Source organism: Anguilla rostrata, chromosome 16 (assembly GCF_018555375.3).
Source record: "Anguilla rostrata isolate EN2019 chromosome 16, ASM1855537v3, whole genome shotgun sequence".
Classification (NCBI taxonomy): domain Eukaryota; kingdom Metazoa; phylum Chordata; class Actinopteri; order Anguilliformes; family Anguillidae; genus Anguilla; species Anguilla rostrata.
In genome coordinates this window covers 17,222,873-17,239,182 of record NC_057948.1, presented here as the reverse complement: position 1 = coordinate 17,239,182, position 16,310 = coordinate 17,222,873, and the positions used below count along the sequence as shown (strand labels likewise).

The following is a 16,310-nucleotide window of genomic DNA, read 5'->3' as shown; positions in this document are numbered from 1 at the left end:
AACAATTGTATGTGCAGTGTGAGTAACTAGCGCATTGTTTAAGCTGACTCAAAAGCATGTCAGTGGAAAGTGTTTGATACACAATGACTTGCTTTATTAAATATGTATTGCATTTTGCCCTTGCAAGTTTAACAATCCAGTCCCAATACGTTCCTAAAGCCTTGATTAAGTGAGGAAAGCACAACGTCTTCATTACAACAGCACAGCTTCATAATTCATTCATAAGCATACGTGTAGGAATTTTAGTTAGCACGTTGACTGAAGTCAAGCGCCGAGATGTATTTTGTCAGGTTTGGGAATAGCATTTTAGGCAACACATGTTATATGACAGACTACACAAAGTATGGTATTTGGAGGAATAAGGAATTCATTATTAAGACATTGGGACATGTTAATGAATGTATTACAAATGTTTTATAAAGGCTTTAGTACAACACAGTTACAGTTGTAAAATTTGTGTGTATGCAAAAGGAGGTCCAAAAAAAAACTATTTTGTTCCAGACAACCCTCTTAACATATGAAATAAATGAGCTGTGTGTATATGCGTTTTAAATGAGCATTTAATTAGTTCATTTTAAACTCATAAAGCAAACTGTCAATACAAAGCCCCGATATTCTCTCATATATACTGTTGCAGACCAAATACAGAAGAAGTAGGCTAGCCCAATATTTACTTTAGGAAACTCTTCTTCTCAGCTAGGGGGAAATATTCTGATATATATTCATCTGTTATGCATTCATTTATCATGAGTCATGCTTAATCATGAGTCAAGATCAACATTATCGTGACTTCCTTAATGCGATCACCGCACACCATTCCATAAATAGGAAAAAAAAATACTTACATTTCATTTGCTTGGCAATTGATTTTGTGAACTCTAGCCAGTGCTGAAATAAAACAAACACAAACATTGTTTGCCCCAGACGCACTCCCAATTTAGCACAGGAACTGTTATTAGAGCAGACCTAATGATCCAAGCAAGACGTTGGGTTTTACAAGAGACTGATATACATTCCCTCTGACTGATGTGTCTTTTCTGCTTTACAGTAAGAGCTGAATTTTAATGGCTTTGAGTTTGGCAATAAGGTTCTATATAAATAACATGTCTATTATTAATAACAACTGCCGAGAACAAGATAAAGACACTTGATGCTTAAAATACGACAACACAGTAGGAGATTTCCATTAAAATATGTATGTGGCACTGAGTGAAATGGTTATAAAATCTGCCCATGTTGTTGGCATAATAATTGAGCAGACACTCAAGAATGCTTTTTTTTTTGGGTGAAAGAACAGCCACTCCACCATTCCGCATGTGCCGTGTTTCCATGGCGTCGGTCGTGTAAAGTAAAACTGCCAGCGAAACGGACGGCACATCCAGCCAGCCGGAGGGCAGCGCAGCAATCACAGCACAGAGGGGCCTGCAGCTGCATTACGTTCTCAGCGCACTGCGCTGCTGTTTATACGGAGCTGGCTGCAGCACCTGGACGACATTCCATTAAGCCAAATATAAAGAAGGTTTGGTAAGTGGCTTTCAGTAGCAGGTGTACTTAGGGGGCCTACGAGTCCAGTCAGTGGGTTTCAGATATTACCACACGCTAATATAGCCAACAAAAGAAGGTAAGGTGCTGAGACGGACTCATTTTTCTACAAAGCCTCATTGTAATGACTTGCCCTGTTTACACATGGCTACAATGCTAGCTAGCGACACAGTCGTATTGTTACTTCTCACTTTAGCTAGAATGATGATCTGGCCCCAGTCTATGTTTGGCCCATATCCAACCTAACTGCAATGCATTTTGTCCAAACCTGAGTAGCGAACTGAAGAGTTACCTTTTATTATACTCTGACAACATTGTGTAATTTCAGTGCTGCTGAAAATAACAACATACTTTATATTGCTGGAATAAGGCAAAGAACAGCTGAACTAGTGGCTTGTTTAAGGTCAAATTACACAAGAGAAAGATTGGATCTGGGTCTCAGGCAATGCTAGTGAATGACTTTGTGCTTGTTGTCATTACAGCTGGAGGACATGAGTGCTCTGTTTTTAGCGCCTCACTTCATGTTTATGCATGCGGCTTCAGCGGGACGCTCCCCCCTGGGCTCCGGGACAGGGGAAACTTGAAGGAAAGACTTTTAGGAGAGAGCAGTGACAGGCTCTTTTCTGACATCTGAACATCCATCAGGAATATATGAGGCAGGTGCAGTGAACCTGAGTGTGTGTGTGTGTGTGTGTGTGTGTGTCTGCATTTGTGTGTGTGTGTGTGTGTGTGTTCACGTGGGAGCGTGTGTGTCTGTACGTTTTTTGGAATGTGGATTTCACTGGCTTATCACCTATTTGTTTCCACGGGGACTGTCAGATGTTAATGGGTTGGGTGGGGGGACGCTTGTTGAGTGTATCACTGGTGTCCTGCATCTGCATCATGGAGGTCAGCTCCAGTCCCAACTCAGGACCTCTGATTGCAAACAGCAGCCGCTACTTAGAGCTTCCTTTTGCTGTTGTGGCTTACACAGCCAGCTACATTATAGGATACATTTCCACAGTCAAATTAGCTAAAAAAAATAAATAAATAACTCCAACTACTTCACATCATCCCGATCATCGATTCAAACCACAAAGACACAATGCTCCAATGCAAACACGTTCACAGTCCTCCCAGGGGTAATTAGGTTTTCTCACGATTAAGTTTTATTGCATCATTTCAGTTCTGTTCTCCCCCCCAAACACTGTCATTTTCGGGTCCCGCCCTTTTCCCCCTGTCCTCCTCACTGTTGCTAAAATTACAACATCCCCGAGAGGCGGCGCACCTTGGACCCCACTCGGGTGCTGAGGCCAGGCTAGTCCACCAATCAGGTGCTGGCAGACCCTGGTGTTACTGGGTAAAGTGCTTCACCTCAAACACCCTCTGAAACATGGTGGAGGGTGCGTACACACACCCAACCTGCTACAGCGCGCAGCCATTCCCCCCTGGACAAGCGCAGCCGACGCCCGCACAGTAACGCCATCTCCGAAAACAATAACCTCAGCTTGTCACGGCAGAGAGTGAGAAATCATTTTCCTTTATTTGTCTTTTCTCCTGCTGGGGGAATCACGAGAGAGAAATAGTTTCACACAGGTATTGCGTTTCCCGTTCACTCTGACTCGCGCTAGCCCCCCCCGCCCCCCCCTCCGCATGTCCGCACAGATGCGGCAGGGGCTCACCCTCTGCTTGTCGGGGTCCACATATCTGATGCCAAAGTAATCCTTCTCCAGCAGGTTCAGGTGGTGGCAGATCAGGTCGAACAGAAACTGGCCCTTCGCGTCTCTCTGCAAGACAAGAGAAAGAAAAAAAAGAAACACTTCAGATATCAGAGCTGGCCACACACACAGCTCAATAGAGCAGCCGGCCATTCAATGACAATGTCTCCCAGACACAGAGGAAAAGGAAAGGAAGAAAGAGAGAAAAAGAAAGGGGGGAGAGAAAAAAGGGGGAGGAGTAAAGAGTGTGAAGGTGTGAGGATCAGGCCCCTTCCAAACTTCAGATGGCGGTGGAAGTAGATTTTAATTACTGGTACCAGAACGCGGTTAATATTTCACAGACCCTCCGGAGATAACGGGCCTTTATGAAATATTAATGCGCCTCTCCAGCCGTCTCGCAGTGTCACTTCCAGCCCTTCTTCAGCGGCAGGGGCTGAAGGGAAAGTGAATTAAGGAAGAGCGGGGTGAAAAATGGCCGAACAGGTCCAAAAATATCCAGCCGGCACTGGGCAGCGATGTTCTCTGCCAGCCAGCAGACAGACCGGGCAGTCTGCCCTAGGAGGAAGCCTCTAGCTCTAAGAAGTGGGAGGACAGGGTCCATTATTGGCATCCTTACAGCACCGGACAAGACTACAGGCTCAGCTCTCCTATTACAAGCTGATAGGAACCTCAGGCTTCATGATCCACAAAAAGCTGGGGAGCTAACATTAATTTTGTGTGACTCGCTGGTCAGAATGTATCAAAGTCCTGTGCTATGGAGGGTCCTGGGACAGTCTATGGAAGGTTTTTGATTAGTCTCTGATTTATTGGCTTATTTGTAAGGGACATGCACAGATTGACAATTGACACTGACAATTGCATCAGACCAGTCCGATGTACTTGGCATGAGTTTCTGGCCAACACCAGTCCCTCAGTGAGCAAAGACCAAATCATTTTCCCCCTGACTTTGCACTTCTCTGCAGCCGATGCAGGAGAGTGTAGCTAAGACTGTGGTTGTCTGATCAGCAGGGGTTGCTCAAGAGCGATGAGATGCAGGTCCAGGCAGCCTAACTCTCCCCATCCCCAGTACACCAGTGAGATATTAATGCTTTAATACCTTATTTTATTTTATTTTTTTAATTCATTTTATTTTATCGGTTTTATTTGTTTGATTGCCTAGTTTTTGTTGTATTTATTTTAATACTTTTAAATGCCTTCTATGTTCTTAATTTATCTGTTCATTTAATTCTTTGTGAAGCACTTTGTATTGCACCAAGGTGCATGAAATGTGCTATATAAATGAAGGATGATTGATTGATTGATGGATTGATACAACAACAGCGTCTGGGCCATGCAGAATAAAAGGCCAGTTGGCCGAACCGTACCCAACGCAGCCCTCTCAAGGAAGCAGTGGGGCCCGCCGGCACCCTCACCTGCTGGCTCAGGCGTGGGGTGAAGTGGTGCCCGTTAAAGCATGGGTGAAGTGGTGCCCATTATCTGCCAGCTGCAGTTTGAATCACCCTGCCAGGCACGCTGAGAGGTGCGTTTGTATTAAAATGTCACCGTCGCCCCACGGCTCCCAGCAGCGTTCAGCCCTCCGGCCTGGGCCTTTGTCTTCTAAAGGACAGCCCAGGACCTTTCGCTCACAGTATCCCCTTCCTGTCCTCAGTCAGTCAGACGGCCAGGGCAGGAGGGAACTCCATCACAGGCACAGTCAAAGTCAAAGATGTCACCGACGTCGATGCAAAGTCTGTTAAATCTCAATGAGCGCCCTAAACCCACTTGTGTAGTCTATAAAGGCGTTTAGCGAAGCTGCTGATTACTGCGGCGCTGTCACTGTGGCTCTCCTGGGCTGGAGGGGGCTCGCACAAACAGATTAGCAGGCCTGTGAGGAGCCGTTTAGCCATTAGCTGCTGGAGCCACTGCGTGACCAGTGCTTCATATGCAGCATTTCCCATGATCCTCTCTGGCACTCCGGCTCACTACCTCAGTGGAAGACCTGACACAAACACATGTGCGTACACACACACACGCATACACACACACACACAATCCAGGACACATTCACACAAATATAAAAGTACATAAACACACTTTCATGTATGCATACACGCATGCAATCTCTAGCTTGCATTCACAAGCACAATTCGCAATATGAGTGAGCAAGCCCAGCCCCATACTTCTGAGGTACAGCGACTGGTGCTGGGGACTGATGCTAATGGAGCTCGAAGCACAAACCCCCCAGGAACGCACGCAGAATGCCCATGTGACGCGCACTTAACCCTCACAGCACAACGCCCCCCAAGCTCCATCCCTCCCGCCCACAGTTTCCGTATTAAACAGTCGCAAACTCCCAAAGCACAGAACTCCACATTAATCACAGAGAGACCTCCACTAAATTGTTATTCATGGTAAACATGAATGCCCACTTACTGCAAAGACAACAGGAGAGGCAGAGTTATTCATCTCCCGGTCCGCGGTAACGATCAGGACTCACCATTACCCACACGGCTAGGCACGGTCCCCGCCGGGGCACGGCAGCAAATTTCCACGGATGAGTGTTCATTTTCGCTGAGACTCCTTTGCTACAGACCTCGGGTCAGTGAAGAGAGAGAGTCAATCTTCCCAACACACACGCAATTCTAAAAAAACTAGTTACTATGCAGAGATTTTAGACTAGACTAGAATTCATTTCAGAGTGCGTTGATTTTATCCCATGTGAAAAGTAACGCTTCACATCAGAAACCACCTTATGCAATGCATGTATGAATACGTTTATTTTAATTGGCTGTTGCGATTTTATAGGATGGCTTATACAGCTTAAAAAGACACAAATTCAAAATTCAAATATGCCAGCTCTAGTGAAAGTACGGCCTTCAGAATATTGCACAAGCACAACATACATCCCATAGCGTTGATACAGTGGTTATTTAGACAAGACTATCTGCAGGGATATTTACATATATGCCGACTCATGCTTCCTCCCTGTTCAAAACTCCCATAAAAACCTCAGTCCTGTCACAGGCATCAGTGGGGTTACCAGAGCCCCAGCGCTGATGTTGAACAGCCCCGTTTGCTACGGACTTCAAATCCCATGCCACCCCATCCTCACAGCGGGATATTTTAAAGGAAAAACACGGCTAATGACCCTGACCAGTCGAACGCTTCGCCTGGCTTTCAACAGTTGACGTCATCGTCCGTGGTGGATTCTCGCGGCTGAGCTCCCCTTCAAAGGCGCGGTGATCAAAGAGCCGGTCTGGCTCTGCATGCGGAGTAGCCGCATTAGCATGCAGTGCCGGCACGCAGCACCTTCAGGGAAAGACGGATGGAGAACGGGCTGGAGCTATGTATCGATCGGTGGCAAGCCGTTCCCTACGGACGCGACTGGACCGCAGGTTGTGACAATCAGAGAACGTTCTCAGAGAAAGGAGCCAACAGGGGGAGAAGCTAATGTAGAACTGGGGGGGAAGGAGGAGGGTCATGATGTCATACAGGCTGTTTTTACATCTCTATTCCAGTGTTCCCTGCCTGTATTAGTATTCAACAAAGTTCCTCATTCTCTGAGGTACCACAGGCCTTCACCTCTTATTTCCAGCAATTTCCAACACCAATATTGTCTTTATATTCTCATTTGGAATAAAAAATTGCACCTCTCCAGCATCACCTGCACTCAAACCACAGGTGCACAGTGGCTAAAGTATCTTGAGGCCAATGATTTTATACCCTACAACCCTACAGTTCAGAGGAGAGCCACCGCAGACCGAGTAGCCATATCACTCACTCACAATGACTGGCAGCCTCTGAGAACTGAGCGAACTAAAGTAGCAGTTGAAATGTCTCAGGAAACCCTGCTGACCACCGCCCACCCTCCTTCCGTTGTAAGCAGGCCAACGGTGTCCCCCTAGTGGACACTCCCAGTCATGAAGCAGAGTAGCTGAGACTCCAGCCTATGACTCCAGCACTTTTACCAACCGACCTCACTGCTTGTGCGCACTCCTTAAAATGCTAAATCCGCTTTTGCCGAGTCTCAGTGACACGTGCAAGAATGGCAGTGAAAGTCTAACGATTGCGTCGGCCTGCTCTGCGATTAAAACAAACGGCATGTGTCCGCTCCCGGGGTTCTGCAGTAAATATTAAGTAGCGGCCATTCACAGGCACAGAGCTCAGACAAGTATTTCCCGCAAACGCCTCCTTTAGCTTTGCTGGGAAAGCGCTTGGAAAAAGCCAGAGAGTGGGAGTATGGCGGAGCTGGGAAGTAAGAAGCTCAAAGTTGTGTCAGCTTCCAAACAGCACATTCAGTCACTAGGCTGAGGACTGAAACCATGATAAATGTGCTTTTTGCTTGCTTCTAAATCAGTGAATTTCCCTGGCAAACATCCCTGAATGACACGCATTCAGTGTCCTGACGGGTAGGGTGTTTTTATATTTTCATAGAATTGTGTCCTTCTCCCATTTGAGAAGTGGAGTCCTTAAAACCAACCCTCCATCTTAGCTATTATCTTGTGTGAAAACAGAGGCTGTATCGTGACCCTCTGTGCATTAGCAATGAACTCCTGCACTACAGCATCTGCCAGAGAGTGAGTGGGTGAGAGACAGCGAGAGAGAGAAAGAGAGAGATGGGGAAAGTCTTTTTAGGGAAAGTGCTAGTCTGATTTGCTTCTTGCCAAACTTCTGATTAGGACAGAATGTATTTAGATTGTGTAGGACAGAATGTATTTAGTGTGGGGGGTTCAAATTCACAGTTTGGACAATACAGGAACTCATCCATCACAGGCATGATTCAGTTGCCTGCAGGAAAGGGGGCAGACCTTTAGGGAATCCATGCCGTCACAAGACACACGGAAACAAAGGGCTGGAACAGGACTCTCGGGTGGTGGGAGTGTAATTAGCATGTGGGGGGTGATTAACTTCATTAAAAGTAAACCCCTGCTTCCCAGTCCAAAGCATTCCCCAGGAGAATCACTTTCCTGGCCTCAGTCCTGACTGCCTCTCAGAAATGGGATTTGCTAAATAATGTCACTTTCGAGAGAATTCATTCACAGTCAACAAGGCTCGACAGCGCTGCTAGGCCTCCACTTTACCTCATTGTTTGTGTTCTTCTTTCACTCGCTACGGATGGCGCTGGTAGGCAGGACACAGCGACCGATTACAATGCTGTCCAAAAAGCATCAGCAAAATTTGTTACGGCTTAAAGTGGCTTAAAGTCAGGCTAAATTTGCACAAGATGCAAAGCTTTAGCATACTGCACGTAATTGGAGCCAAGCGTCTTTATATAAAAATAAAGAAAAGCCATACAGTGCTTTTAAAAAAAATAAAACATTACTCCCCCTCTCTAGTTCGGAGTACTCATTCTGTACATATGTTGCAGAACTGGACAGAGCAAGAGATGAACAAAAATGGAAGCATTTTAACACAAATTTAAAAAAGCATTGGCATTTCTTTTATTTAGTATTTTTATTTAACGGCTTTTAGAACCATGGGTCTGCGTACCCCACACAAAGAAAGAGTCTGGTGCGATGCACAGCCCTCCCTGAGGTGTACAGTGCTGGCTGCCACCCAAATGACTTCCAGTTAATGGGATTAGCGGTGGCTGGGGGGCGGAGCTTACGTTTTCCATGGAAACGCACAGATGCTTAATCATGGGCAAAAACACAGATACGCCTCCCTATCAGATGTCCCCTTTTCCCCCCTCACAGAGCCCTGCTGCTCCCATTGGTCAAGCCCTCGCTTCAAGACGTGAATTATTCAGCCGGGGCTCCGTATCGGCAAAGAAAGCGTGGCATTAATAAATGATGGTGTTGTTTTAAGGCGGAGGGGAGAGGTGGAGCTGGCGTGGAGCGTGTAAACAGCGCGAGAGCTCTCTGGGGGATTGGAGACGCTGGGGAGGGCGTGCTTATATTGGGTTTCATTACCAGATCACCCTCTACCGCTAACCACCACACCCCACACCCGGTCTCCACAGTCTCCCAGTTCAGTCCAGTTGGACATGAGCCGAGGTAGAGAGCAGTTCTCAGTCTGGATTTCAAAAATTCAGAGCGGAGAACTCTCTCGCTAAACCTGTGTGCTGCACCAGGAGGCAATTTTACCATAAAAAACACAATACATCTAAAATAAAAAACCTGTAAAACACCGTTACCATGCAATAACTGCAGCAGTTGTTTATTACCCCACACATGTGCGGTACTGTAACACATCGCTCAAGAAATCCATAGGTCCTCTTAAGTAGTATATAGAAAATCTCAAGGGCGGGAACAAAACATTATTACTTTGTGGATTTATGGTACAAGCCAATAAGGATTCATCAGATTTCCCAAGCAGTTAACTACGTATTGATCTCAGACGTTGGCTCTGAGAAATCTGTTATTGCAAATCGGCTGGATGAGGGATCTGTGTGTGTGTGTGTGTGTGCGGGGGGGGGAGCAAAAAGGACTACCACTGCTCATTCAACCTAGCTGTCTGAGCCACCCCTCCTATTCAAATGCCACCCTTTACCCCCAGCCCCCAGTACATAATTAAACCGCCAACCGCTGTGCCTGTGTAATACATACCTCAACTGCAATGAGAGGAAAGGAAACGTACAGCGCATTTAAAAGAGGGAAATTCAGCATGCAGTGCCTGGAGTGAGGGATGGAGCTGCTTCAAAGGCTCAGCCAATTAAAACGAGGACTGTGCTCTTCAGAGACTGTTTTGTTAATGTACAAAAACCCGAAAAAGAACAATAGTAAAGCTTTGCTGGGCATGGAGAGGAGGGGATGGTGAAGTGTGTGTGTGTGTGAGTGCGTGTGTGAGTGCATGCGTGTTATTTACTGATACTACTGAGGAAACCGAAGGCTGAGCACACCCTAAAGGACCATAAAAAGCCACGGATCACTCTAACGAGAGAGCACTCTCCAGCTGTTATCTGCTGAGTGATTCTATGTGTCGGCATCGATTTGGAATTAGCCGGTGTATCGATAGAATTTAAAGCGTGCGGTGCGGGAGAGGGAAGGGCTGCTAGAAGGGAAGAAAAGAATGAGTGGCTGCCATTTAATGACATTTTAACAAAAACGTCTAAAATGAGCTTGACACTGCTTAAATAGGAGTGTCTTGAGGAGACAGCGGACAGCCCGATAAGTCTGTACAATCTAGAAAGAATGCTGGAGGAGTTCATAAAGGAATCTGAGCAACGACAGGGATTCTGCAAAAAGCAAAGTGAGCAGTGAAGTAACCTGAGCTAGGAAAGGAAACTTATGTTCATAAACACCTTATCTGCTGTATATCATGACAGGAGTCTAGTTTTCATACTAATTTAATCACTATAACAGAGATGGAAGGCTTTTATTAGTTCCCTCTTGAATAAAAAAAACTTCAGTTGTTTAAAATGTAGTAGGGTAAACTGTGCATCTGGCAAAAGACATAAACACAGCCAGTTAAACATCATTGACCAGATGATACACTACACAGAACACTCCCTTGCGCGAGTACATCGCGACACACAACACCACACCCACACACACACACCACACACACACACAAACAGCAAGCACACACACACACACAACAAACACACACATTCCAAAAGCCTTCCCCATCCTTTACATTACCTGATTTGACACACTGTGCCCGTGTTACGCGGATATAAATAGTAGATTTATTTCTCATCAGTGTGTTTATTTACCAGCCAACCTTGCAGGTACGCGAAAGAAGGACAGTGTCTTTATTTCAATATCTTATCTATCAGCTGCTGCCACGCTGCATGTGTGGCATCCTGTGGCATAACGAGGGAAACAAGTAGGTGGCAAGATACAGCAGAAACATTTACCACAGAGAGAGGGAGGGAGGGAGAGAGAGAGACAGAAAGAGAGAGGGAGGGAGAGATAGAGCGAGAGAGCTAAGTGCTAAAGCCCCATTCACAGCACAGCGCATCACATCATGCACATCCTGAGGGAGAGTGAGTAAATACCGAACACAAATCTGAAATAAATGAAAACACGAGCATTATTTCAATCCATGAGCAGAATAAACCTGTTTAAAGTCTGTGATTTACTTCACTGCTACAGTTACCATTGATACCATTTCAATATTTACAGTGTACGTTCATTCATTAAAATGTTCAATGAATTTGTTACATTTTGGCAATATTCACTAAATGTATTTCGGAGCTATTAAAAATACTGAACAGAATTGGCAGGGAGAGGGCGAGGGGGACAGAGGAGGATGAAGAGACGAGCATGTCTGATGAGACCACCAGGCTAACTCACTGCTGACGAAGGAGGTACAGGTGTTCCAATGAGAGAGGGCCAGGGCCATTCTAGCAGTTGGCCTATGTGTTATGAAGTCACTGCAGCTGAAGAAACGTCTTTCCTCTGCAAAGCGGCAGAGCTTTCCGGAACTCCCAACTCCCCTGGCATGAGGGATTCCCACGAACGGCGCCACGCGTCACACTGAAGTGGAGAGCCCTCACAAGCCCGCCAAGCACACTAACTGGGTCATCCTCCCCCAGCCAAGAATAAGAACAGCCCAGTGCAAGGAATCCCCTGAAGAGCTCTTCATTACCAGCATGTAAAGCCTTCACTTGCAGGGGGAAATAAAGTGTAAGACTTAGAGTCCAATGGCCAGAGTTGCACATGGCCATTTGTACTGGTTTACTGACCCTCTCTCCCATCCCAGACACTGCAGAAGAGCCGAGGAAGAGGAACGGGGTCAGGAAGGTCAGGAATAAGGGATGGCAAAAGCACGAAAGAGGAGAGGCAGAGTGGATAAACGCCCAGGTGCTGGGACAGGAAGTGTTTCTGCTTATTAAAATAAGAACCTAAGAACATTTGATGACCTGAGGGCCTGTGCAGGCTAGTCAATCCTAGCTAGCTGGTGTTTGCCTGTAATGTTCTCTCCCAAGTAGTTTGTGTGATAAGACTGATGATATTTTGATCTGGGAAATGTGAAGATGAGCACTGATGCCAGAGTCAGCAATAGGGCGAGTTCCACAGGAGTGCAGCGGTTCCAGCAGCATGGTCATGTGTTTCCAAAGGCCACTGAGACAATGCAACTGGAATACAATGGTACTAATACACACGCTCTTCATGCAATTGGGATAAAAGCTTTGTGAATTAAATTATAGATGGTAGGAACTCCTGAGCACCAGACAATGTTGAAATGCAGAATTAACTACATCATATAAACAACGATAGATCCACTTGTACATATTCAAATTATCTGTGTAAATATAGCAATTCTAAAAGCATATTTAAATTCTTACTATACATATATTTAAAATTGCACACCATATGGGCAGCTTGAGCAGTATGTGCACAGAGCCGTATTTACTGCTGTCTTTGGAAAGATTTTTTAAAAATCTGTATGAAAAATGTTCTTTCCCTTCCACGTGCCAGCAGTTGAAACTCTCATCCCATTTCGTATGATCATGGAATATGAAATGGGGTCACATCTTCCACCAAGAAAAACGAATCCTCAAGCAGGCCTCCCGCCCGTCCCGGCCAGACTTGCCCTTGGAGTCGCCCCACGGCGTAGTGCCTCGCGTGCCCCCGGCGTTCTGAATCATTTATCTGGGAGATTGTGGTTCCCCTGGAGCCTCCATTAAAATGATGAGACTCGGGGGAGTTTGGGGGAGGGAGGGGGGACAGCACAGAACACTGAGTGGCTGCTCCTGCCTCCCTTAGAGGGGTCTTCTGTGCTTTTACGGCTGGATTAAAGAGTGGGTAAGTGACCTTGCTTGAGGAAAAATGTGACGGGGCATACGAGATGGGGAACTTCCTACTCCATGGAAAAGCAAACCAAAGGGGTCAAAGTGCCCGCCCACTCCAACCGGCTCTCCTGATCCTGATTGGTTGATTTGTGACTGGTTGCTTTGCACACCTGACTGGTGATTAATTATCAGGTGTCCTTTATCAGGGAAAAATATAGAGACACACTTTACGATTTACATATTACTCATATAAAGCATATAAATGGTTTTGTGGGCATTGTGCCAGAGATATAGGGGATAAGACTCATTAAAGAACATCATTGTTCAGTGACTATCTGTGAATGTGGACAGAGTTTAATATTATTAATAATATCACGTACCCAATCACATCGCAGGGCAGCACAGAACACTTCACAAAGTGCAGTATAGCGATGTGTAGTAGAGGAAAAGCAAGACAAAAGCTAGAATCGGCAATGAAAAATGCAAGCAGGCGGCCCACAGCGTCTGTGTTAAAAACAATGAAATACATTCAAGCAACTCTGGTCAGTAAACCATGATGAAATACGCACTAAAATGGCCCGATATGACTCAATATTATTGCATCCTCAAGGTTTCATATGCAAGATCGGCTTTGAATATGATGGAAAAAAGAAACATGTAACCTTTACTGTAAGTAGCTTACAAGCTAATCAAGGGAGCGGATTCCCTTGGCCCCCTTGACAACCAAAAATTAGATTTGAGAGCTAATCCACCCTCCCTGTAAGTGAAAAAGAAAATTAAGGCAACTCTAAAAAGAAACTAAGACACAAGTAATCACATTATCATCAGTAATTAATGCCAGAAAGAGACAAACTGCTGCCACAGGCTACAGACCTGCACGAAACAGTGAAGTTGAGAAGAATACCAATGCGCACGTGTACGCACAAGCAAACTCACACGTACGTGCACAAATGGACATGCACGCACACACATGCACACACGCACCCACATCTCCTCTAACTTCTATGGAACAATAAGCTTTTCTCAGCCCACCAAAAAGAATTCACTGGTGACCTGAACAGAACAACCTAAGATAGGACCCGGCCATCCCGACCCAGAATCCTCAGGAACGTGTCCTCCGAACACCCCACTTCCATACTCCACAGCACTCGTGCTCGTTACGCGCCTCCAACCCAGGGTTTACCCAGCGAGCCACGCCGCCCTTCCGCACAGTGCAATTCAGCCAATTCCCAACCTGAAAGTCTTCTTTTCCCTCCATGCACGGCTAGTCCCTGCTCTCAGCTTCACAAGGCGCTTTTAAAATTTCGGTCACGTCAGAGACCTTTTGCGAACAGCACACTGTGATTCTGAGCAGGTCTAATGAGCAGGGGTCTGGTACTGCTGAAATCCAGCCATTTCTCTGGCTCTCCTTAAACCGCCTCAGACGGAGGACGAGCGGGATGAATTAAAATACTGATCAGGTGGACGGGAAAATTAAGCACCTGATTGGGATGAAAGCCTCTCTTCGGCCCCTGGGTACACAGTCTTACGGGAAAGATTCAGCAATAGCTGATTGGTTTACACAGGAGAGGCTTTTATAACTGGCTTTAAATCAGCTTTCAATTAGCTTTTAATTAATCAGTAATCACAGCTCTAGTACTGTCCCACTGATGCTACACCCTCCATCAATTTGGGAAGGGTGCACAACAGTACATGGGCATGGCCACCGAGAACTGTACGAATGATGCTTCCCTGAACCAGAGGAGTCGATCTTCAGTGCTCTAGTGGAGGACAACCTACTGATCACATCACCCCACAATATTGAACCATAGCGTTCAATTACAGTCAGGATTTGAGCTTAGAGACCTTACATACACAAACATCATTTTCGGTTTAAAAATCTGGTCTCTATAGGCGAGTGCCATGTATCACAGTCCTATAGCTTTCTCTGGGTCATACACAGTAAAATATCCAGTGTTAATTCAACTCTAGTAGTGTTAATTCAACTCTACAAGATTTGGTCCCACTCTGGTCCAGTGTGTACACAGGACACCCATAGGATCCCTTCAGCTAAAAGTCCCACACATGACAGAGAGCAAGGACCACTGTGGGCCCCTGGGATGTGACTGAGGGGCCCCCTGTGTGTTCTCCTAGTGACAAACAAGCCTGTTCGCACAGTGAAAACATTTACAGCTGGACTATACAGTGCACCGACCTGTGTGTGTGTGAGATAATAAAGAGGTGAAGTTACTGCAGCAGTTTTGCAGGCACAAAGGCTGCTATGTGCCAGGTTGCCTTATCCATATGGATGAGGAGGAGGAGGTATTAAACTCCGCTCTGCTGGTGCAGCGCACGGGGAGGTATAAAAATAGCCGGCGTGACGCAGAGGTTCTCAGTATTGTTACAAAATAAGTTAGAGGGTCCCCCGCTTCAGCCGCAGCGGAGAGCAGAGACAGGAGACCCGCCTCTCTTAACTGCAGCGGGGCAGCCGTCATGAGGAAAGGAAAGCTCCCACCTTGGGACTTAATGACTTCGGCTCTGATTGGTTACTGTAGGTGAAGGAAAAGAATACCAACCACGCCAACTCATGGCTGCCTAATTAACCATTTTAACTACCTTATATTTGAGTCATTTGGCTGTCAGCAAGTAGCCTATATAATACCTTTTTATATCTCCAGTGCCTACGTCCCATTATTATTTGGGTGTTCATTGAAATGGAAATTAAAAATAAAAACATATTGCGCAATAGTTTCAGGAGTAATGCATCACACGTGATTTGCCCGAACACCGCTCTTCCAAGTTTGTGACACGCGTGCGGTGTTCTGATGGACCTCCCACCACCGCATTCTCTGCCAGTAGGTGTGCTAATGCACATCGCACAGCTGATGCCCCCACCCCAGCCCCCGGAGCCTCCCTGCTCTGGAGATGAAAGCAGAAGAGCAGAGCACTTCTTTCCCCATGTAATAACCAGGGGAAACGCTGTCCTCTTCTGAAAGCAAAATGTCAACTCCAATACGCTCTCTGGCCACTTGAGCATGTACAGCACACACACACACACACACACACACACACACACACACACGCGCAGACACACACGCACATGCACTCACACACACACACAGTACACAAGCACGCAGATTTATACATCAAAATGCCATCCTCACACACGGACATATAACGGCTGAACACACGAATGCCCACAACTACACATACACACGGAAATCACCATGATGCTATCTTGCTCTCCTAATTAGGGACGATTAGAGGCCTGACCGTTCCCGTATGCTGACCAGGCTGCAGACGAGCCCTGACCCCATGAGTGACACCCTGTCGCATCCCATCATGCCTCATTCCCTCAGCCTCCCACTCACACACACAGCGCATGCATGCGCACACACACACACACACCAGACCCTCATTCTTGGACCTTT

General features: G+C 46.3%; 1 protein-coding gene across 4 annotated transcripts in view; it reads right to left on the bottom strand.

Moving 5' to 3' along the window:
- Positions 1-16,310, bottom strand: part of LOC135241602 (FERM domain-containing protein 5) — a 94,727-nt gene that overhangs the window by 22,159 nt on the left and 56,258 nt on the right. For all 4 annotated transcript variants that reach the window (XM_064312122.1, XM_064312124.1, XM_064312123.1 and 1 more), the window contains exons 2-3: positions 3,204-3,308; positions 846-888 (exon numbers count right to left, since the gene is read on the bottom strand). In XM_064312122.1, coding sequence (XP_064168192.1) covers positions 846-888; positions 3,204-3,308 — 148 coding nt within the window. The remainder of the gene's footprint in view (positions 1-845; positions 889-3,203; positions 3,309-16,310) is intronic.